This window comes from Pelodiscus sinensis, chromosome 32 (assembly GCF_052426305.1).
Source record: "Pelodiscus sinensis isolate ZL-2025 chromosome 32, ASM5242630v1, whole genome shotgun sequence".
NCBI lineage: Eukaryota > Metazoa > Chordata > Testudines > Trionychidae > Pelodiscus > Pelodiscus sinensis.
The window spans coordinates 8,098,410-8,121,335 of record NC_143083.1 but is presented as its reverse complement, the minus strand read 5'-3'; the positions used below and the strand labels follow the sequence as shown (position 1 = coordinate 8,121,335).

Here is a 22,926-nt window from a genome sequence, read left to right as displayed (position 1 = left end):
GTATTGTGCAGTGCTAGAGCTTTTCCAGAGATGGCGCCACTTCATCTGAAATTTATTTAAATTGATAACTCTGGCAGAATATCTAGGTAGCTTTTAAAAAACAGTATCTGATCCTGCTCTGTGCTTTCCTGCATACTATAATCAGCCTGTCTACTTTACAGAGAACTGAGTGTTGTGGGAAATTCTCTGCTCATTTGATATGAGGGTCCTAAAATACTTCAGTTGAAATAATTTTACAGGTAGTTGGCTTCTTAACTACTGCTCTACCTCAGAGCCAATCTTCCTAAATCAATTTCACTCACTTCCTTCGACTTAAGCTTCAGGAAACTCAGCATGGTCTGGTAGTCAGAATTCTTGGGTTCTTTTCTCTGAACTGTGACTGAGTTATTGGCCTTCAACAAGGTCACTTAACCTCTGTGTGTACATTGGAAATGATACTCACTTTCCTGGTGTGTTGTGAATGTTAATGTCGGCACAGAGCACTTTACGAATGGTAAGTGTTATTCCTTTCCTTCTTTCTCTTTGTTCCCCATACACATCTTGCTCTGTGAGAGCCTACTTTGGAGCATTGAAGCCCCTCAGTTGACCTTGGCTTTTGTAAGAGACCTGCCTACCTTTGTCCACCCTGTTCATTGCTTCCCCGATTATTCAGAAATCACTCTGATGCACATTTCAAGCTGTTTAACATGTAATGTGTTATTTGATCCAGTGACCTTACTTCCCAATATGTTTACAACTCTTGGACTGAAGTAATTCTGCCTGAATACCCCTGCGTCTCTTACCTGGTGAAGTTTATCTTGTTCTGTGAGTTTGTCCAAATACTTCACGGTTCAAACTTAAGTCATATTGAAATAAATCTTTTTTTCAAAAGAGACAAATGCTCCCTTTTTGGCTTTTCCATTCTTTCCAAATCGTTTTCAAACACCATAATCAGCTAGGGACTCCACAACCTGATTTCTCCAAAGCAGCGTTCTAATGGGAAGATCACCTTCATTTCCAAGCCTGCGATGGGGGGTGGGGTCGGTGGGGAGAATGGGCCTAGGGCTGCTGCTATTGCTCTATGGGCTGCCAGAGGAAAGAGATGGCGCTGAAGACTGGCTACCCCCAGCCCACCCCTTCTGCCTGAGGCCCCCCTTTTCCAGGAGCATAGAACCCTCACCCCCACCCCTCCCACCCAGGGTGCCCTGTAAGTCAGTTGTCCCCCCCGCTGCCCTTTGCTTCCTTTTAACCAGATTTCACAGACCGTCTGACCATTTCTAATACTGGAAATAGATCCAGGTAGGTAACACAGTCTCTTTCTTCTAGTAACATGAACACATCTACTTGTAACGCCAGGAATGACGTTTCGTCAGATGGGAGTGCTCTCTGTTTCTCCATGTTTATAGCCCTGCAGCTTCAGAAGGAGGGAGCAGAGCACTGTGAATCAGTTATTGCATCCAGTAGTTAAAGCTTTACAGCCTATTGCAACCTTTGTGCTATACTGCTAATGGGAGCAGAACCCATCCTTTCATACAAATAGCTTCGAAAACTTGATTCTGCTTTACCAGCTACAGAAGATTTAACTTCTAACAGGATTGTGTTCATTTCTCTCCCCTCTGAGGAGGTAGCAAGTTTTTAGGATCTTTGTGAGGAGAAAAGCTGATCCTTCTGGGTTGAGCTGCATGTTCTGGTTAATGAGCGTCTTGCAGGTGTGAAGTTAACATCTATACTTAGATGGTGGCCATATGGTTAGAGTCTAGCAATTATAAATTACTGTGCATGTGGATCAACTTTCTTCTGTGTTAATCATTCATTATTTCTCAAGTTTTTTTTTTCTCCTTATTTGATTTGTTGCCTCATTAAGGGCTCTGTTAACTTCATTCTATTCCAAATCTAATTAGCAATTGAGTTTCTGGACAGGTTCGGAGGATGTGAAGCTGGATTCAGGCTCTCGTAGCATAGAGTCTTGGGCAGATGAGTTGTCATAGATGACATTGCGTTCCTTTGTAATGTGCTGGCAGATGCAATGGCATGGAATGGGGACACCATATGGAAGCTGCTACTTTTGAAAATCTCTGCATGCTAAAAATGATGAAAATCACAGCTCTTTGAATCAGTCTTTGCTGATAAAGGTTTTGTTAGGCTCAGACTCAGGGTTCAGAGATCTATTTTAGATGCTATTTTAAAAACTAAATGGAATGTGGCTCTTAAACTTCAGAGACTCCGTGGTTTCCTGTCCCCTCGCCCCTCACAGTCTCTGATTGCAATCCTCTCCCTCCTGGACTTCATGAACAGGCCATGTCACACTCAGGGTGTTGTCTCCACTAGGCCATCAGTGTCAGCTTGATACTTGATAGCTAACGTGCTTCTTTAGTTTGCTTCTCCATCACCCTTGAACCCTGTCAGTTGTCCTGCTTTTGGATCAGGTTTCTCAAAAAGCTATAGATTGTCTGTGTTGACGTGCCCTAGGCTGTCTGTGCCTTGCTTTTGAATATATTGGCAGTGGTTGGTAGTGCCTGACAGCTGGATTATGTTCCTTTGCAGAATACTCTGATTTCTGTAAGGAGGCAGACAGACGTCTAGAAAGAAAAGAAAAGAAAAAGTGGACTGCAGGCAAAGAACAAAATATGGCCCATTTTTCCTCTACTTCCATAGAAAATGTGCAGAATTTGTGCAAAAAAGTTAGATTTAAAATGTGGTTTAAAATTACTGTAACTACGTAGCATCAGTTTACATTAATAACGGTGAAAGCTTTCTTGGGGAGCCTTAGAGACTCCTCAAATTAATTGTCTTTCACGGCTCCTGGGAATGAATTTAGATGTTGTCAGGCTTACCTATTCAATTTTAAATGTCTGCTCTATTGTCTGCTCTATTTTAAATGTCTGCATAGGCTGTAGTTAGCCTTTCTGTGTTTGCTCTCCCAGGAAGATTGTTTGCTATATTGAGCCCTTTGGAAGATGGTAATCATTTATGAACTGAAGGCTGTTTCTTTATGTGAAACATTATTTTTGCCCCTCCAGGTCTCACAGAAAAAGAAGTCAACCTAGAAGGCATAAAACAGAAGATCAGAAGTCTCTTGGGGAAGTCATAGCTATGGAGACTGCCCTGGAAGAAGTCAAAATGAAGGAGGAGTTGAAAAGAGGGCCAGACCTAGATGAAGAGGAGAGAAGCAAAGTGACTGAGGGGGGAGAAGGTAAGTATTCACTGATGGCATATTGTTTAAACACAGAACAGGGACAAACTGTCTCCAGAATGCATTTGTAAGTAACGTATCTAGCGTTGCTTATTTTTGAACAATCTGCGGGGTCCTTCGCATTATTAAGTCTGTGCTTTTTGAAGTACGTCGTCATGTGCAGAAGCAATTGATTTTTCCCTCTAAGAATGCTGGCCAAATAGCATTCTTGGCAGTGCGAGGGAGTTTTACTAGATCTGTTGGTTTTGTAAAAATATGCATTATAGGATGAATATTTTTTGCATAAAGGAATGACTCGATACACTTTTCCTGTGAAAAGGAATGGTTTGTGCAATTCCATGGATATTCGATACCCCCGAGGCTGCAAATAAAGCTGATCTGTGCCATGAGAGTGAGGGCAGACATTTGAGCTTCTTTTTTCCTCCAGTCCATCTGGTGGAGGGGAAAGATTAGATTTCTCTCTGAATAGCTCAGCTAGCACAAGTCCCTGGGATCCCCCCAGATCCAACTTCGCTTCAGGAGAGAAAGTGTTATCTAGTCAGGGAACTGGGAGTCAGGAAAAGGGCTGCTTTCCCCAGTTCTGATATTCAGTCTCTGAGAGTGTTTTGTTGGCAAATCTCTTAACCTCACTCTGGCTGCTTTTTACACAGCCATTCAGTGGATGTGTTATTTATTAGCCTTGCAGAATTATTGTGTGAGAAGTTTTTTAAAAGTGCTTTAAAAGCCTTGGCTTTGAGGCACCATGTCGAGGAGAAAGTATATTGAAGGTCTGGCACGGTGTGTGCCTTGTTGAATGATGCGTTTCTCTTTAGATCACGTGATATGTGTTGATGCACACTGTTGGAGAACAGTGTTCCCCCTAAGGTTTTCCACCCCTGAGCAGAGTGAGTTTTGTCTTGTGCACCAATATTGAGGTCATGTGCACTTGTTCAGATGTGTGGCTCCGTGGCACCTCCCAGTTACTTACAAATACCATATTCATATGTTTAAATGTTATGGAATAAAGATACTAAAACAGCCTTTCCCAGTCACAAAGAATAGAAAGAGCTGTTAAGTCAGAACTTTTACCCAAGCATCCTTATAATTGTGGCTGACCCTAAGTGCCAATGTACTGTGTCATGCTTTAAGTTACAGGTAAGGTAAAAAGACCCACCCACACGCATACCTGCAAAGTTTGAACAATAAGCTGTTTTTCTTAAAGGCCAGTGCTACGTTGCTACACAACATCAGTAATAAATAGTTGCACAAATCACAAGAAATCAAACCTCAGGAGAAAGATTTCAGGTATTTTTGTCCCCAGCACCCATCAATTTTTAGGCAGCGCTATTCTTCCCCTCAACCAGCACAGGGTGTCTTCAGCTCCAACTAATGGCTTGACACAGTGGGGTTATGAAATGCACAAGGGATGAACTAGCAGGAGAAGAAGACAGGGAAGGCAGCATGTGTTTACAGCATTCTTTCCATTAACATTTGAGGGCCAGCTCAACACATTTTAGGGATTAAGTTTCAAAGCAAACCTGGGACTAGACAGCACACAGGAGAGACAGAGGCAGCAGGGTCCCTGCCCCCAAGGAGCTTAGAACATCTGTTGATTATGATTTATTTTTGCTACTAGGCTCCCTTGTATCTTCCAGCCCTTAGTGTTGGGCCACTCACTGCCAGTCCAGCCCCATGTCCCGATCTCCCTGCCCCGGGCCAAAGGATGAGCTGGCAGCTACTGTCTCGGGGGAGTGTCTGTGGCAGGGGGCAGCCAGGGGCGAGGCCAGAAACTGGCAGCTCAATCTGGAGTGGGCAGCACCACGTGAACGCGCTAGCTCTGGAGTATGGGTGAGGCACTGACTGCTCTCACCTGTCTCTGGCAGGTTGCATAGCATGAACTCCTTGGCCACTGCCACGTCCCACTCCCAGGTCACAGCCAACAGCAGCAGAAACAGGAGGTGGCTTCCTGCTGTAGCTATGACAGCTCTGGGTGTCAGAGCAGCTGCCACCTGCCATGCAGCTCCGGTCCCGGCTGGAGCTGCCGAAACAGCCACTGCCCACCACACGGCCCTGGCCCTGACCAGGGCCACCAGAACAGCTGCTGCATGCCACATTGCTCTGGTTCCAATTTGGGCTGGTGGGACAGCTGGCATCTGCTACGTGGCTCTGGCAGCAGCCAGGGCCACTGGATCAGGTGCTGCCCTCTACGTGGCTCTGGCTCTGGCCCCATCTTGGGTCCCCGGAACAGCTGCCACCCACTACGTGGCTGCTGCCTGCCACGTGACTCCGGTCCAAGCCAGGGCCACTGGGGCTGTCAGAACAGCTGCTGCCTGCCATGTGGCCCCACAGGTCCAGGCCCGGAGCAGCTGAGCAGCCACCGCACAGCCCTGCCGAGAAGGTGGGCGGGCCTCAAATTCTTGGTGCGTGCCCATACAGGCACACCTTAGAAATCTGTAACTCTTTCCCCTAGGGGCCCTTTCTGTTGCCACTAAAGCACTTTGTCTCAGCGCTGTATGGAGTGTGGCAGTTCGTGCTGCAGGTGAGCTTTTCCTTCACTTGCCTTTGAGGAACTGTTAAAGCACTCAACAAACATTAATGAATTCATCTTCATATTATGTATACCCCATTATGATTCCCAATTAAATTTGGGGGAAACTGAGGCAGCAGAGCTTTAAACGTCTTGGTGAGTGGTGTCACACAGGTAGTCTGTGAAAGACCTGTTTCCTGATGTAGTCCCATGCTCTGTCAACTAGACAGCACTTCCTCCTGCTGCGAGGAAGATAAGAAAGGTAGGATATTGGCATATGGAGAGAGAGCAGCACAGCATGAATAGGTACTTTCCATCACTCCATCTTGAAAATGCCAACAGTGCATTAAACCATACACTTGGCTCATGTACAAATGTAACAGTTACTGCTTGTTAGTAAATGGCTTGAATAAACTGATGCCTCATGGGAGGCTGGATATAAGTGACAGGGACAGATCTGAGATTCTTACACTAGAGAGGAGAGGAGAGAAAGAATGGCTGTGTTCTAGTTAAACAGATTTTTTTAAATCACACACTTCTCTGGTGTTTAAAACGACTAGTTTAGAAACAGCAAACGGCATTTCCGGCACTGTTGCAGAAAAGGTGACAAGCAGCTTGTCGTCTTTGCAGTTTGTGGGACACTGTACTGATAACTGTTTTCAGCAGTGGGGTAAGTATCTTAATGCAGATTCTTAGGGCTTTAAACACATCTGATTATGCAGTTCTCTTGCATGGCATGGTCTGCATTCTCATCCTCAGGCTTCATACAGATTTCAACTAAATTCAGTTTTCCTTTGTTTACTGTTGAAGTCTGTATGGAGTATGGAGGTGAGCACCTGGTTGACCTGAGCAATTAGTTGTATATTTTCTCCCCTTTTTCCTTTATCCTCCTCCCCACTCGTGCTTCCTCATTTTGCTTTGATTTTTATTCTGGTTATAAAGGGATTTTCCACTTATAACAGAAAAGAGGAGCAAAGCGAGTTGGGCGGGGGGGAGAGTAGGATTCTTCAGAGATCACTGGCAGCTTTCAAGAAATAAGTCTGTTTCATGTTGTTGATTTGGACTTCTTGAATATTAATAGCTGTGGTTTTAAGGGTTTCTCACCCAGAAACTTGACAGTTTTTTCTCTTTGCTTTTTATGACTAAGCTTTATGTTTGTAATTTATCATTTCAGTATCAATGCGTTCAGAATTTCTTAGTAGATTTCCTTGTGTCTGGAAGTTATGGAGAGAGTCTTTCAGCTCTGCTCCTCTCTCTAAATGAGTTAGATTGAATGTAATGTGTCTGCCAACAGGTGCTGTCTGCCATGTTGTGCATGTTAACTGTGCTGCACGGCTGGCACGTTGACTCCTGTGGTTTACGGGAGGGCTCCGTCTTTTCACATGGAAATAAGCAATGAGACCCTAAGTGTGAAGAGAATAGCTATGTATTTTATTGTTCACCACTTTGTGTCGTCATCTTTAACTGCAACCATATTAATCCTAAGGCATGTTTCATATATAATAAACTGATTAGACAACCCCGCACTACCTGAATGCTATAGTTCAGTCAAGGATACAGTAGACATATCATCTTGAATTATTTTATTGTTGGTAGGACATTACTGTGAGCGTCACCCTATTTTCCTCCAGCATTGTTTGGGGGTGCCTAAATAAAGTTCCTAGGACAACATGGTCCTGTCAAAGTGAAACACGGTCCTGTCAAAGTGAAACACAATCCTGTCTTGATACCAAATCAAAATTATAAGGTAGTGCTGACCAAGAAGATGTTTCAGATCACTTACTAGCATCCTTTTGGACAGACACTCCTGCTAGAATGAGAGCTGTTCTTGTATCAGATTTTATGCTAGCTATGACTTGCTCCTTAGAGAGTCAGCTGTGCTTTATTTGACTGCAGGTGGCTGATGGGTGTTCCTTTCCCATTGTGCTGAGTGTGCCTTTCTTGTGTAACTTCCAGCTTGTGTTAGCTTGCAAGTTTAACCCCGTTGGGTTCCCCCACAAATAATTTGAAGAGTGTAATAATAAAGGGTGGAGAGGAATGTTTTATGGTGTGGACTCCACAGCAAGACATAATGAATTGGAGTTAAGAAAGTGAAAATGAAGCTTAGAATTAATGGGATGTGATGATGAAATAGTCTTCAAGACTCCTAGAAAGTCTTTTCACACTGTTCTGGTCTATTATGGTTTTATGATTGCTCTGTTGCTAGATTGACATGTCCATGTTACAGTTCTTTAAATTGTATCTTTAACAACATAAAAAGCTTTCAGCTATAGCTAGGCCTGAATTGCTGCTGTTAATGTCTGTCTGGAGTCTTCTGTGCCAGTGCAGATATTTGGGCTTATAGTTGTTTCTGAGTAACAGATGAAGTCAGTATTCTGCAGTGTGTTCAGATTTGGATGCCTAAAGTTAGACTCCCATGTAAGCAGGTTGATTTTTTTTCCGGAACTACAAAGCGCCTGTAATTTCCATTGAAATTGGGGTACATTTTCTACCTGTCTCTGCCCCAACCAGCTCCCTTTCCTCCCTTCTGAAAATGGCACTACTATGGATTTTTCAGTCCTCATGTCTTCTTGCTTTGCTATTTGGATTCACCTTCAATGAATGAATAGCTCAGGGTTTCCCAATCTCTAACCCATCATAGTGAAAAGATAGTGATTTAAAAATACAGCTCTCTTCTACATCACTAAGTAGACCTGATTAACAGATTTTCCCCTTCAGAACTCCCAATTCCTTGATTTCTGGTTTTGGATATTTACCACCTTTTGCAAATACATTTGTAAGCTACATTCTTTGTTGTCTTAACATTTAAACTTTTAAATATAGGCCTGAATACCAGCTGCTATCAAATTAGCCTGTTTGGAAGTCAACAAAGCTATTGAATGACTTTCATTTTGTTGCTAGTGTAAAGAATTCTCTCAGTGTATAGAGAGTAAACACGATCTCTTCTTGTGTGACTGAGGAGAAATCCAATTTGACTTTCATTCAATGTGTTTGTTTCTCTAAGGAAATTCAGTATTCCTTTCTGTGTGTGATACTGCAGACCAGTTTATCTGAAGTGCTGCTTACACAAATACAACTACTACTATTTGGGCTGGCCTCGTTGCCATTTCTATAAATTAGTGTAAATAAGACCCTCAGAACATGCGCTCCTGGGAAATGTCCAGATTTAGATGTCCACTTAAGACGTCAGCAGGGATTCTTACAGCTTCATCGTACTCTGGGTTTAATCCTTTTTACAGAGTATCACATTATTCAGTGGCAGCTTATCTGATTTTCTGCAGCAGGTTAAGCCTGGTCTGTGGGTTTTGCTACTCTTATAAATGGCAGTTTCTGAGCGGGAGAGATGGTTGGTAACCTTCGTTATTAGAGTAACATTTTCTCCCTCTCCATCTCATTTCTGTGTTGTGGTTTTCACCCTCCCTTCCCCATCCTATTAGTATGGAGAGTGACCTTTTGTGACAGAGTCATCCAGTCCTAGCAGCTCTAGTTGAAAAACAATCTTTTATTCAACAAATTGTGGGCTGGCATCTGTCTATGGACCATCTATTATTTACTTTCCTTTGAGAGGACTGATAGCTCTATTCATGAAGTGTGGGGAGGGCTGGACATAGGGAACATAATTCATTGCATATGTAATAAGAGAAACAGTCAAGATATCTTCCATCGTGACCTGGAGACACTCACCAAAGCCCAGGAGACATTTTAATCATGACTCTTCTGGAATGCTCTGAAATCAAATTGGCCTAATCATTTTACTGGGTTATATTGGGAGGAAAGGTGGGGGGAGAGGCAAGAAGGTCTCAGTTTTATGGGTGGTCTCCATCTACGTAGAAAAATATTGCAGCTCGTTGCCCAAGGAATTTGTGCGCTGCCATTGCTTTGTAAGAGAGATATGACAGTATGTAGATATAATGAAAACCGGCTTCCCATGTGTTCCAGCTTCCCACTGTTCCACTCAACCCCTGCACTGCTGCTTCTCTATCAGTGGGGGCGGGGAGGCTTTCTCCATGGGAACTGGTACTCTTTAAAAGCCGCCCCCCCCATTCTGCTGCCTCTGTGGGAGGTGAGAGGAGGATGGAGCAAGCAGCTCCACGGGAGCCAGCATACGCAGGGAGCTAGCTTAAAAGCTGTTTCCCCATGAGCACCAGATCCCGTGCGCCCCTGCTGCCTCTGATGCAGAGGCAGCAGTAGGGGTTTGTGTGCGTGCGTGCATGTAGTCATTAGGATTAACTGATAACCCCGGGCTTACCGATTCATCATGTAAATGACTACATGCCAACATCCCTAGGTTGGACATTAGGAAAAACTTCCTGTCAGGGTGGTTAACCACTAGAATAAATTCCTAGGGTGGTTATAGAATCTCTGTTACTGGAGATTTTTAAGAGCAGGTTAGACAAACACTTGCCAAGTCTAGAAGGTGCTTGGACCTGCCTTGAGGGCAGGGGACTGGACTTGATGACCTCTTATGGTTCTTTGCAGTTCTATGATTCTGTGTTCAGTGCCTGATTTCATATGCTTCCTTAAGGCTTTCCTGACATTGCTACATGTCTTCTGCTAGTCTTCCCTTCCCCACTGAAGAGTAAAGCAAATGAGAAACCATGTGAAACAGCTAGCGAGGGAAATGTGTAAAACTGTGTTTAATCTTCTACTGCAGTGCTGTAACTCAGGCAAGCTGGGTTCCAGGGTCAGAATTCCAGTTACCTTCACAACCCTGTTTCTGCCTGGGCTGGTGACTGGTGGTGTGTAAATCACATATGTTAATGCAATATGCATATGAACCTAGGAGCTCTCCTCAGTTTCTGGTGGACAGGTGTCTTCCATTCCACACGGCATTCATGTTGGTAGTCTCAGCAGGCAGGACAAAGATTGACAAAATGAAGTTCTGATTTCTATAGCCAGTTCTTGCACGTCAGAGCTGAGGGACAGCATGATGTATCCTGCCTTGCCAATGCTTGTGTTTCAGCTGTTCCAAAGACAGTGGGGTTTCTACTGCCTGTCCTATTAATTCAGTGCTTTGTGTCCAACCTTAAACAGCCTTGTACATGGCGGAAGGTGAAATATGTCCTGGCATTTCAGCATGTGACATTGATTCTTGCCCATTTCTTTAACAGGAGACACCAAGGTAAAAGGCCGTCCTCCAAAAGTAAAAGGTGAGAGAAAGAAGAAGCACTCTCATCATCAGCATCACCACCATCACAGTCACCACCTGCAGCCACCTCAGCCTCCTCTGCAGCCACAGCAGCAGCCGCCACCACCTCCACAGCCGCAGCAGCCACCTGCAGAGGAAGAGGCACCAGCAGCAAGGCCACTGATTCCCGTAGCAGCACCAGCATCAGCCACAGCAGAGAAGAGCTTACCCTCTGTTCCCCTCAACGTCGTCCAGCCATCAGAGGTGCCAAGCGAGGAGGAAGACTTTAAGCCCCGACCCATTATTCCCATGCTTTATGTGGTTCCACGGACCAAAAAGGTGGTATTTGAAAAGGAGCGCATGTCCTGCCAGCAGGCCTTTGAGCAGTTTGCCACACAAAAAGGCCAGGTTTGGCGGGAGCAGACGGTCCCTTTGGAGCTCACAGTGAAGGAGGAGGAGAGCGGAGAAGCAGAAAATGCAGATGTTGCCACTGAGGTCAATGACTTACAGGTATGTGTCCGAAGGAGAGCTAACACTTGCTGCTGCTGTAACCGTTGACTATCAGGATAACAATAAATATTACTTCCAAGGAAAGTCCTGAGGGCACAGTAATAGGCATCATGGGATCTGAGCTAGAGTTCTGTCATCCTGTGAAGCAGAGGTTCTCGATCAGGGGTATATGCACCTCTAGGGTTACACCGAGGTCTTCTAGGTGATCTATCATCTCATCTACGTATTTGCCTAGTTTTCACAACAGGCTATGTAAAAAGCACTAGCAGTGTCAGTGCAATCTAAAATTTTATACAATTGTTTATATCGCTCTGTGCTGTACACTGAAGCATACTATTTATACTCCAATTCATTTATTTTATAATTTTCTGGTAAAAATGAGAGAGTTGGCAATTTTCCAGTAATATTGGCTATGACTAGGGATGTTAACAGATGCTTATTTTTGTAAACGTGTAACCACTGCATTTGTTAGCAGTTACACATTTATATGCAGGGGAGCAGTCCTTGAAAGCCGGCTTCCCGCATGTATCGGCTCCTGCATGTTTCCCTCCCATGCTGCTGTCTCTGCACAGAAGCAGCAGTGGGGACGGGGCAGGGGTGGAGGCTGCGTGTAACCGTTAGGATTAATCAATGAGCCCAGGCTTATCGGTTAATCATATTAACGGGTACACACTAGCATCCCTAGCTATGAAACTCTGTATTTTTATGTCCGATTTTGTAAGCAAGTAGTTCTTAAGTGAGATGAAGCTTGAGGGTACATAGGACAAATCAGACTCCTTAAAGGGGTACAGTCTGGAAAGGTTGAGAGCTACTACTTCGGAAAACTTTTTCCGACCATGTGAGTTCTCCTTCTTTTTCTCCCAGAAATCTGACTTTGCTGTATCTATTTGAGGTGAGAGGACTGTATTATATACTGCAACAAAATACAGTGTTCTGTTGTGTGTATCTTGTTTTATTGTATAGTTATGGAATATACTGTGTCCATTTATGCCTTTAGAGAGTGTATGTTTTCCAATGTCTAATATTGTGTAGAACGTCAAATGCTTATAGGGACTTACACTTGTATATGGGATATAGCTGCAAGAACTGTTGTACTGAGATGCTCTGGAAGATTGTTTGGCTCAATAGAACTTTACTCCAGCAAGATTTAATTCAGCTTTGCAGTGGCCTTTGTATGATGAAAAGTGGTGCACTGAACCTAAATCTAGGCTACAGAAATGCTGGCTGGAAGAGGAAAATGCTTGTAAGAACTTGCTGAGACTCTCTCCTCCACCCATTCTTCCCTCCTCCCCATTTTCCAAGGAGCTGTTAAGCCTTGGATCCTGTTTGACTCAACCCTGAGTCTAGGATGATCAGGAGGTATCAGAGGCATTCAAGCTGCCACCTTCAGCTTGCTAGGAAAATCTGCCCTTTTTTCCTGAATAAGGAGCTTGTCATAATATCACAATATCACAGGCCCTGTCTACACTAGAAAAATCTATCAGTGGTCTTTCAGTATTGGTTTTATCCCCAATTGCGTAGCTGTCCATGTGAGAACTTCCACTTTGGTAATGCAGCACTGGGTTAAAGACACATGCAATTTTGCTGCCATGCTGTGCTGATTGTGGTGCAAGGCCCGTTAGGAATGTACCAGAGTTCCCAGCACTATCATCTGTTGTCGTGCTATATTGGGAAGTGTTTGCTAGTTATTGTGGGATGCCACTGAGGGAAGGGAGGAGTTAAACTCCCATATTCTTTTTGAAACTCTGCTAATTGGCTATGGGGTATCCCATTAGTTTCCTCATTACTAGGATTATTTCCAAAGATTTTGGACCACGTAGGTTAGCTTAATACTCTTGATTGTGTCTCCTTGCCCTTTGGAGAAAGTTTATGCTACAGGTTAGGAAAAGTAAGTTAAGTGCAACGCAGGCAACTGCTGAGATGCAGTGGATTGTTTTCCAGGACTTCACGCCGAGTGCCTGGAGACCAAAAGAATGCTCCCTTGGAGCCACCTGTCTATAAGGGCGCGAAGTTCATTTCTAGGGTTTATTCCTGAAAGTTTCCCATGGTGGAGAAGGATGCTTTGAGCCATGGGCAGAGTGGTGGGACCAGAATGCGCTCATGATGGAGGATGTGCAGGAAGAAGAGAGACTTTCCTGGACTTCTGTGCTGAGCTCTCCCTGACATTTCAGCACTAGAATGAGATTCTCTGCCAGCCTGGAGCAATGAGCAGTGATAGCAGTGTGCAAGTTAGCTATCTCCAGTTACCAGTCAGTTAGGAATCCATGTGAGGTCCTTAAGTCCACTGTAGGCACTCTTGTGAAAAAAGTTCACAATACCATGCACTGCATGAGGTGTGTGGTCTGCGTGCAGGACCGTTATTCCTTTGTTGTACCAGCACGTTGATGAAAACCAGTTGCTATCTCAGCAAAGCCTTAGAGCACTTTAACAAGAAGTAACAGCTCTTCTGTGATGCAGGTCATGGTATATCATTGTAGTCAGTTCATGTGTATGTTGGCTGGCCTGGGAAGGTGCCAGCGATTCTCAGACTTCTCTGTTTTCCACAAAGTCCAAAACTTAGACCTCTGTTCTCCCTCGAATTGCATTAACGTTAGTGAAATGACTGTCCCTACTTCTGTTCTGAATCTGGGCTTCCCGAGTTTATGAAAATAAATCCTCAAGGAAGTGGAAGACTCAGCCACACCCTGAGCAAATGGAGTGTACCAGCGGAGTCAGTGGTAGACTGAAGGCCACCCTGTAATAAGTGTCTTTAAACTTTTATATTGCCTCTGCTTGTTATGTTTTGCACAATATATATGAAAGATATTTAAAGATTCCTGGAATAGGTAGTCCTAGACACTTGCATCAGGCTGTACAGATATGGAGGCAAGAACTACTGTTATCAGAGTAGCTAGCCAGAGGGCTACTTGGATCAGGGATGTTCTGTGCACCTATTCTGGAAACTTGGCAAAGGCTTAGATTTCATTGCCGGAATGTGTGTGTGTACCGGGGTTAGATTATTTTGTAGCCTCTTGGGGCTTGTCTTCACTACACGGAAGATTGCTGCTGCTGCAGTCGATCTTCTAGAGTTTGGTTTAGTGAGTCTAGCTAAGACTCGCTAAGTTGTACTCAGAGGGTGTCCTCACCAGCAGCCAGTATTCCTCCTTTTGCCAGGAGTAAGGGAAGCTAATGCAATCGTTTGCTCCTGTTGGCCTCTCGGTGTCAGGTCACTGCCAAGCTCAGCTTATGGTAAGCTGACTCCAGCTACATTGCATACCTTAACCTGAGTCTACCAGGTATAGTGTAGACCTGACGTTGGGCTTTAAAGCTGGAAGGGACCATCATGATTATCTAGTCTGATCTGCATATTGCAGGCTGCAGAACCTTACCCTGTGATAGGCCTGAATTACTGAAGTCTTTAAGTGAAGTGAAATCTATTATGCTAGTGATCGACGTTGCTTTTCAGTTGCATTGTGTTCTAGGCAAATACAGGTAAAATGGCCATTATGTTTTTCCAATGTAATAGTGCAGCAACTAAGAATGTTAGTGTACAGTTGTTTAAACGCTTAACCAATAAGCCTGGGCTTGTTGGTTAATCCAAAAGACTGCATGCTCACACCTCACCACTTGCTGCCTCTGTCTCAGTAGCAGCAAGCAAGGGAGGGCGTGGGAGGAAGCTGAGAGCCAGTGCCTATGGGGAACTGGCTTTTAAGCCAGATCCCACTGTGTGCTGGTTCCTGTGGCGCTACTGAGGCAGCAGCACAGGGAACATGTGGAATTCGTTACACATGGAAAGCTGGCTTTCAGGCCAGCCCCCTGCGTGTATCGGCTCCCACAGAGAACCAATTTTTAAACCGGCTCCCCTCACAAACCAGCTCCACCTGCTTATACAGAGGCAGCAGTGCAGGGTCCCAGGGGGCTCCCCAGGAGTGGGGCTGGGAACCAGGAGTGTGCTGGCTAACGGCCCCACCCCTGGGAGAAGCATTTTAGTAACCGTGTAACCACTAAAAATTATTGCAGCTATATGATTACTGAAATAAGCCATATCTAACATCCCTAGCGAAACTAGAGCAGATCTGATGCCCCAAAATAAACATACAGAGACATACACACTTTGAATGCTTTGTGAGGTAAACCTGACACTTTTTTTCATAGTTAATACATAATATCGTTTGCAAATGTTCTTGTCTTAAGTGAAAAGTCTCGATGCACCTGAGACCACGAACTGGGATGAAGGGAACTTTCCAATAGGGGATATTTTCAGTTTTTTAAAATGCAGGATATTGAGCAAAAACAGGGAGTCCTATAGCAAGAAGAGCTTGAGGACACATCCCTTCCATAAGCCTTTTATGCCCTCGTATAAATTCCTATATCTGTGAATTGCGAGAGAAGGTTAGGGAATTACATGAGACAAATTCCTGCCCTTGTGTGGGTGGTCATATGCTGGGGAAACCGAACAAGTCCGACGAGTCACAACTTTTTGCTTTGCAACGGGTAAACTTACTGCAACTCCATCAGTTTAACAGATGCGTTGCCTTTGGCTTTGTGTCTTAGAGAAGGGGTGGTGTTAGTTTGGTGTCTTTGTGGACTTCTTGCCTATTGATCACAGCTGCCAATAGTTAAGCAACGTAAAAGGGTAAAACAGTTAGAGGGTGCCAGTAATTATAAATAACCCTTCACACAGGCTTTGCAGTACAGCAGAGTTTTGATGTCTCTCTTATCCTTGCTTTGAGCTATAAAATCTGATCAGTTGTGCAGTCTGTCCCAAATAGTGAGCAGGCTGCTTATTGTCCTCCCCTATTGTCTTCTGCATAGTCCTGTCCAGGAGCATTTTTGTGATGTGGTTTTGGGAGGTGGCTGGGAAGTCAGGGATAACTTGTCAATGACAAATACAGTAACTACCCTTAACCTATTGCAGGCTGCCCTACCCCTGGATGATATCACCTTGAGGAGGATTCCCAAAAGGGAGCGAAGGGAAATGTTCAAGAGAGTTAGCGGCAAGCCGGAGAGATACGCCGCGGCTTTATTTTCCCGTATGGTTCCCCCTGATAAGCTGAGGGAATGGCGAGGCACTGTTAGCTATCATGGGGGTAGAGGGAAATGTGCTTTGCCATGCAATGTGGTGGCCCGGTTAAAACACCTCCTGTATAAGTGTTTCTCAGATATAGTGGCTGCGGACTGGAGGAAGATCAGGGGTAAAATCAACAAGTTGCTGGAGCTGTGATGAGCTGCACTTCTGACTGCTGTGTAGCATGGAATGCACTTCCCTTTCATTCTTAATGCCCTAATAAGGACAACGATGCTGCCTCTGAACTGCCGACTCCCTGTGCGGTGATTTCAAAGCAGGCCAACATGGGCGCTAATGCATGTGCCTCACACCAAAGAAAGCCATCGATACTGTTGTTACCAGTGCATGCTGTGTAGCAGCTGCTGGGTGGCATGTGGGCCAGCAGGTGCAATGGGAGGTAAATGCTTTGGCCACAGCCTGCATGGTTTGTTCTGGAGAAATAAAATGCTTCTGTTTTTATGCTGCTTACATTGTGGTCTCTTTGTGCCTTTTTATTCTTGGTTTTGTTTTTTTGCTATTTGTCGTCTGTTTGGGGTTTGGCCGCATGATGTAGCTCTGCCACTTAACCTGCCGTTTCCCCGGCCTGGTGCATCTGTCGAGCTGGGAGATTACAGGGGGAGTCAGTATAGTGGAGATGGGAGGGGGAACGATGTTGGACAGTGAGAGCAGTAGATGTTTACATTCGTGTGTGGCTTCTATCTATCCTTCCACAAACACTCATGTTAGCAGCCCTATGAACCCCACGCATGTTCCCCAAACCCATACAAAATGGTCACAGTGAGTATGTTCTGATTTTTAAGCTGCGTAGAAGTTAGAATTGTAATCCGGCAAGGCCAGTATTATTTTGTGTGGCTTTCACTGTCAAGGGGTCCTGGCTGACAAGGATCAACTCATCTCTCCCCTCCCTAAATTTGGGTTTTCCTGCCTGTCATCTTGATTTTAGCGGATCTGTTCTCCAGAGTTCCACTGCTGTCCTCAGCCAAGTTGTGGTAGTGAGCGTTTGGCTGGAGATCTGGTACAAATCCTGCTGTATCTAGGTGCCTGATACCAATGTGGCTAGCTGCTCAGACAAGTTCCTACAGCCTGTGGCATTCCTGTGCTATGTTCCCAACTGGGAAGGGGCATGCTGATCGCTTCACTGAGAGGAGATAGTGTAAAGGTTTTCCAGGGACCAGGCAGTAGAACACTAAGGTATCATATTTCCAAACTCTCTTCCTCAACTTTGTGGAGGGATTATTGCCAGATCCACATTAGCCAGAGATTTTTTTTCTGGGAACACCACAGTACCGTGCTGAGGTTGGGATGGTCATCACTGGAGGGTCTTCACTACACTGCAAGAGTGGAAATCAGATGAGGACCAAGATATATCCACTTTGCAAGATATCGGAAGGAGGCTTCCAAACCTGCTCACGCTTTTGAATGTAACACTGTAAGGAAAGTGAAATTTGTTTTTGGATTAGACATTTTGAATCGATTCCTTACCAAATGACTGTTTGCAAGTTGTTGAATTCATTCTTGAATTTCATGGCCTGGTATGATTACCATGGGACAAGACGATGACAGCAATTGCAATCTAGTCGAATTGAAATACCGTTCAAAAAGTCACTTGGAAAATCACTTGTAATCAAACTCCAGGCAATGCTACATGTATGGGTAGGTGGTTTCTTACGACACTGATTCTTGTATAGCTGTGTGGAGAAAGTTGACCAGAGAGGCCAGTTTTGCAGTGGGTGATGCAGTAGAGCACAGCAGTGAGACCTCTGCTGTAGTGGATGGGTCCCCTTGGGTACTCAATCAGTGGAGTTAGCATTGATTGAAACTTGCTACTAAAATTTTCAGGATAATTTTCATTAACACCCAGCAAAACAATCTGTTATAGCAGATTTTTGACAGAATGCAAGGGTGCTTTCCACCAATTGAAAGGCATTGTTATCTATCATTTTTCTCTAGTGTAGACAAGGTCTTGGTCACCTCCAGGATAGGTGACTGAAATTCACTATTTCTGGGATTGACTGTGGATAAAATACATATGTCCCAGTTCTTGCAGAATGCAGCTCCCTAGTTCCTCAATGGAGTGAGCCACAACAGGCCCCCCTGGAGTATACTCCAAGCTCACTCCAAGACACTCGAAGCTCACTGCAAGACCTTACTCTTTGACAAAGCACTTCCACTGTGTCCATCCTGAGGATGATGGTGTAGGGGTGTATGAGTGTGAGAGTGAGTGTGAAGGTGTTCACAAAGCTACCTTGTCCAGGGAGTGAAGAAGAGCAGAAAATTCCTTGTAATCTACGAAGGATCTCTAACTTCAGACTTCATTTACCTTAGATGTTGTAATGAAGGGCACTTCAAAACTCCCTGAGAGAAAATTTTTACCCTGGGGTATCCAGCTGAAATAAAATGAGTATGTTTGTGACATGACTGATCCAACTTTTCAGAGGCTAGAGACAGTGGCAAACCTCGTCTGACTGAGATTATATTGTTTAGAGGAAAATGCTGTAATTTCTTTTACCTGGCATGATCTTATGGGAAGATGTTGGCCCTATCTACCAAAATTACTGGTGAGGAGTGCTTTGATCCTACCCAGAGGTGCTGATGATTGTGTGGGTTAAAGGCCTCATCCTGGGGAATTAGCTTGAGTTGGTCTCTGTTGCACCTCTACTCCCCAAAACTTTTGGGTTCCCACATAACATGTTCTGGTTTGTTTCAGGCCACTTCTGCTTTTTCAAAAATGAAGATGGAGATAAAGAAAAGTCGCCGTCATCCATTGGGCAAACCACCGACCCGATCCCCATTATCTGTGGTTAAACAGGAGACCTCAAGTGATGAAGGTGAGAGCAAATGGCTTTCCAGAGTACTGATGTGTGTGGGCTGCTTGCTTAGCGAGCCAGTGGCTTGTCACATGCAGACAAATTGCTGGTGTGGCCCTAATATAACGTTGTGGCCCAAGATTCTTACACATTGTGGCAGGGCTCTATGCACTCCAAAGGAAGTGTTGCTGAACACTAAACCCTGCTCTAGTGTGTGTTTCTGCCTTTTTCTACTTTTCTGGGTGAGATCTGTTGGCTACCGGAAGCGTGGGGGGAAACATCATGGGGAAATTGGGAAGAACGCTCCAGGCAATCAGTGATTAAATTCCTGTTTGGAGACAGGCTGCAGGTGCAGCAGAGAGGGAAGGAGAAAAGGTAAGTCTGTGATCTTACTCAATTGGCAGATCAGGACTTCAAAATACCAGCCTAGAAAATCACTTTCAGTTGGCCCAGCTGTACTTGATATTTCCCTATAAGTGCCTTCTGTACACAGCTGGCATTGTTGCACTGCTGAGCACAGGTAATGCAGTTTGGCACTGTTAGGCTATGTTTACACTACAAGCTAGGGGTGTAATTCCCTTGCCCGTGTGCACATATTTGGCACAGCTAGGCAATGTCTCTATGGCCACTACCAGAGCTACTGCAGCCGTGTGTTAGCTTGGTGAGAACTAGTGCACACACGTGTACGTGATAAGGGAAATCTCCCTTCTCACTCATAGGCTATGTCTAGACTGCAGGCTTCTTTCGAAAGAGGCTCTTTCGAAAGCATCTTTCGAAAGAGCCTCTTTCGAAAGATCGCGTCTAGACTGCAGGCGGATCTTTCGAAAGAGAAATCCGCTTTTTCGAAAGAGAGCACCCAGCGAGTCTGGATGCTCTCTTTCGAAGACGGCCTCTTTACATTGAAGAACGCCTTCTTTCGAAAGAGGAACTTTCGAAAGAAGGCGTTCTTCCTCGTAAATTGAGGTTTACCGCCATCGAAAGAAAAGCCGCGTTCTTTCGAAATAATTTCGAAAGAACGCGGCTTGAGTCTGGACGCAGGGGAAGTTTTTTCGGGAAAAGGCTACTTTTCCCGAAAAAACCCCTGAGTCTGGACACGGCCATAGTGAAGACGTAGCCTTGGCCAGAGGAAAGTACAGCTTTTGGGTATATAGCTCCTGGCATGAACCCGTGTTCCCTAATTCTCCTCTAGAATAAATGGAATTATATGGGGGAGAGTCAAATGCTGAGGTCCTCTTGGGCAAACTGAGGTATAGACCTGACTACAGGGCCCCTTGGTTCCTGTGGTCCTGCAGAGCATCAGGCTGAAAATCTTGCAGCAGATTCAAAAGGCTTTTGAAGAGTGGTCTCCACTGAATTAAACCAGAGAATGAATAATACAATCGGTATCCTATCCCTTGCTACATTAATATTTTGCTCTGCCTCAAGTGTTCATTTTTCCACGTGCCTCAGGCACTTGAATGTGTCAAAGTTGTCAAGGAGAGGCTTTGGCAGTGCGGTAGGGGAGGAATGGGGCTTTGACACCCAGGAAAGAACAGGGAAGTAGTTTTGGGATGTTTCTGCTAAAATCATCCCTGACAAGTAATGAACAGTCCTTGTGTGTTACTAGGCTTCAGAGTTGACATAGCACTGAGATGTACAGGAGACTCCCTACTGCTCAGAGCTATTGCTTTGGGCTTTTGGCAGACTTGGGCAATGCTATGGTATTTTATACTTGTGCCACGCATGGAAAGTTTTCATTGTACTAGTAGAGATGAGAAACTATTTTACAATGAATGCTTAGAAACTGGACCCCAGAACTGAGGCAAGAGGTGGACTCCACAGCTGCAGAATCAAAGAATGCCTGGGTACAAACTGCTGCCTGCCAGACCTGTGCCAGAAGCAGATGAAGGTTGCTCAGTAGATTGCAACTGATGAAAAAGGGTTGGGGGGAAAAGTGCAGAGTAGAACCCAGACAAATTATGCCCGAGAGCCAAATTCAAAGTGCACCCACAATTGAGAACAGAGTTGCCACTCGCAGCTGGTGACTGGATGATGCTCAGGCCTTCTTGGGAACTGGCCTGGACAAACAACTCATCAGGCAATTTCCTGAAAGATGAAACTGCTGCCTGGAGAGAAGCAGATTTCTATAGGTCTGTGTTGCATGCCTTGAACGCGGCTTAACGAAGGGAGGCCGTGTGGTCCGAAGCACAGAACCTGGGACTCAGAGGGTTGGGAAACATGGGTTCTCTTCTCTTTTTTCTCACCTGTCATGTGAGCTTGGCCCAGTCGCTCTCCCTCTGTGCTTCAGTTTCCCTGTCTGTAAGAGAGAGAGATAATGATTGCTGGTTTTGCAAAGTGCTTTGACACCAATGGACGAAAAGTGCTATAGAAGAACTAAGTGATGGTGGTGTTTCTTACTTCTCCTAAGTGTCACTGGAGTGTTTATTTTATACCCTCTTGCTGCATTTCATCCATACTGAAGACACTTCTCCTTGCTCATTTTACTCTAGAAACGTTTCCATTTTCTGGGGAGGAGGATGTGAGTGACCCAGAGGCTTTGAAGTCTTTACTTTCCCTGCAGTGGAAGAATAAAGCACATAACTTCCCGGCTGAGCGCAAATTCAATGCAGCTGCTGCCCTAAGTGAGCCCTACTGTGCTGTCTGTACCCTCTTCTACCCTTATACCCAGGTATTTTCTGATACTGCTGCAGTGCATTTGAATCAGATTAGTGTGAGTTTGTTTTCATAGTATCCGTATGATTATTTAGACTTTTATTGTAAATTACTAAGTCAGAGCCCTGGATATGTGCACCAGAGCGTGTATCTGGAAATAGCAGACTTCAATTTTCCTTGCTTTAATTTTTAATTTTATTTAAGTAAAACAAAATTCCATGGCAAGGGAATATGCAGCTAAACTCAGATTGTCTTGTGTTGAGTTCTGCCACAGAATTCTTCTGTTCTGCCACAGAATTCTTCTGTAACCTTCGGTGCTTCACCTAATTTCTCTGCCCCCATTACTTCAAATGGGAATACTGCCTACCTCAGGGAGGTGGTGTGAGAACTGAAATACAAAGCTCTTTGAGATCCTTTGGTGGGGAACATAAGTGCTACGTATGTATGTAGGTTGTCTACACCAGCAGTTCTCAACCAGGGCCCCAGAGGTGGGGTGTAGAAGGTTTAGAGTGTCCATCAAAACAAACCAGAGAACAGGGCCAGCATTAGACTCACTAGGACCCAGGGCAGAAGGCCAAAGCCTGAACCCTGCCACCTGGAGCAGAAACTGAAGCCTGAGGAAATCAGCTTCATGGGGCCCACTGTGGTATGGGGCACTGGGCAGTTGTCCTGCTTGCTACCCCCAACTTCAGTGGAAATGCAGAAAACCAATTGTTATGGCACAGGTGGGTCATGGAATTTGTATAACATGATGGGAAAGCAGAGGCCCTCAGGAAGAAAACAGTCAGAACCCCTGAACGACACAAGGCCACCAGGACTGTACCAAACTTCCCCTTCTACTAATAGCTGGGGGACTCATGCTCTTCTCTTCCTTAACCAACAGTGAGAGCTTGGCAAGTTCTCAAGCTGAGGGGTGCAGTTTAGGGGTTCCTAAAGAGAAAGCAAATCTCTGCTCTCTCTGCATACATCCATAGTGACAAAAACCAACCAAAATACCCATCCCACAACAGTATGAGTCTGAGCCTGCATCAACTTACTTGCACTTGCGGGACTTGAACAGTGGGGTTAACAGTAACTGTGTAGACATTCATTCTTGGGCTCTGA

General features: G+C 44.9%; 1 protein-coding gene across 1 annotated transcript in view; it reads left to right on the top strand.

The window, feature by feature from the left end:
• The window catches only part of KDM4B (lysine demethylase 4B), a 193,820-nt gene that overhangs the window by 141,547 nt on the left and 29,347 nt on the right, over positions 1-22,926 (top strand). Inside the window, exons 11-14 of the mRNA XM_075903063.2 lie at positions 3,000-3,172; positions 10,790-11,316; positions 19,071-19,191; positions 21,660-21,838. Coding sequence (XP_075759178.1) covers positions 3,000-3,172; positions 10,790-11,316; positions 19,071-19,191; positions 21,660-21,838 — 1,000 coding nt within the window. The remainder of the gene's footprint in view (positions 1-2,999; positions 3,173-10,789; positions 11,317-19,070; positions 19,192-21,659; positions 21,839-22,926) is intronic.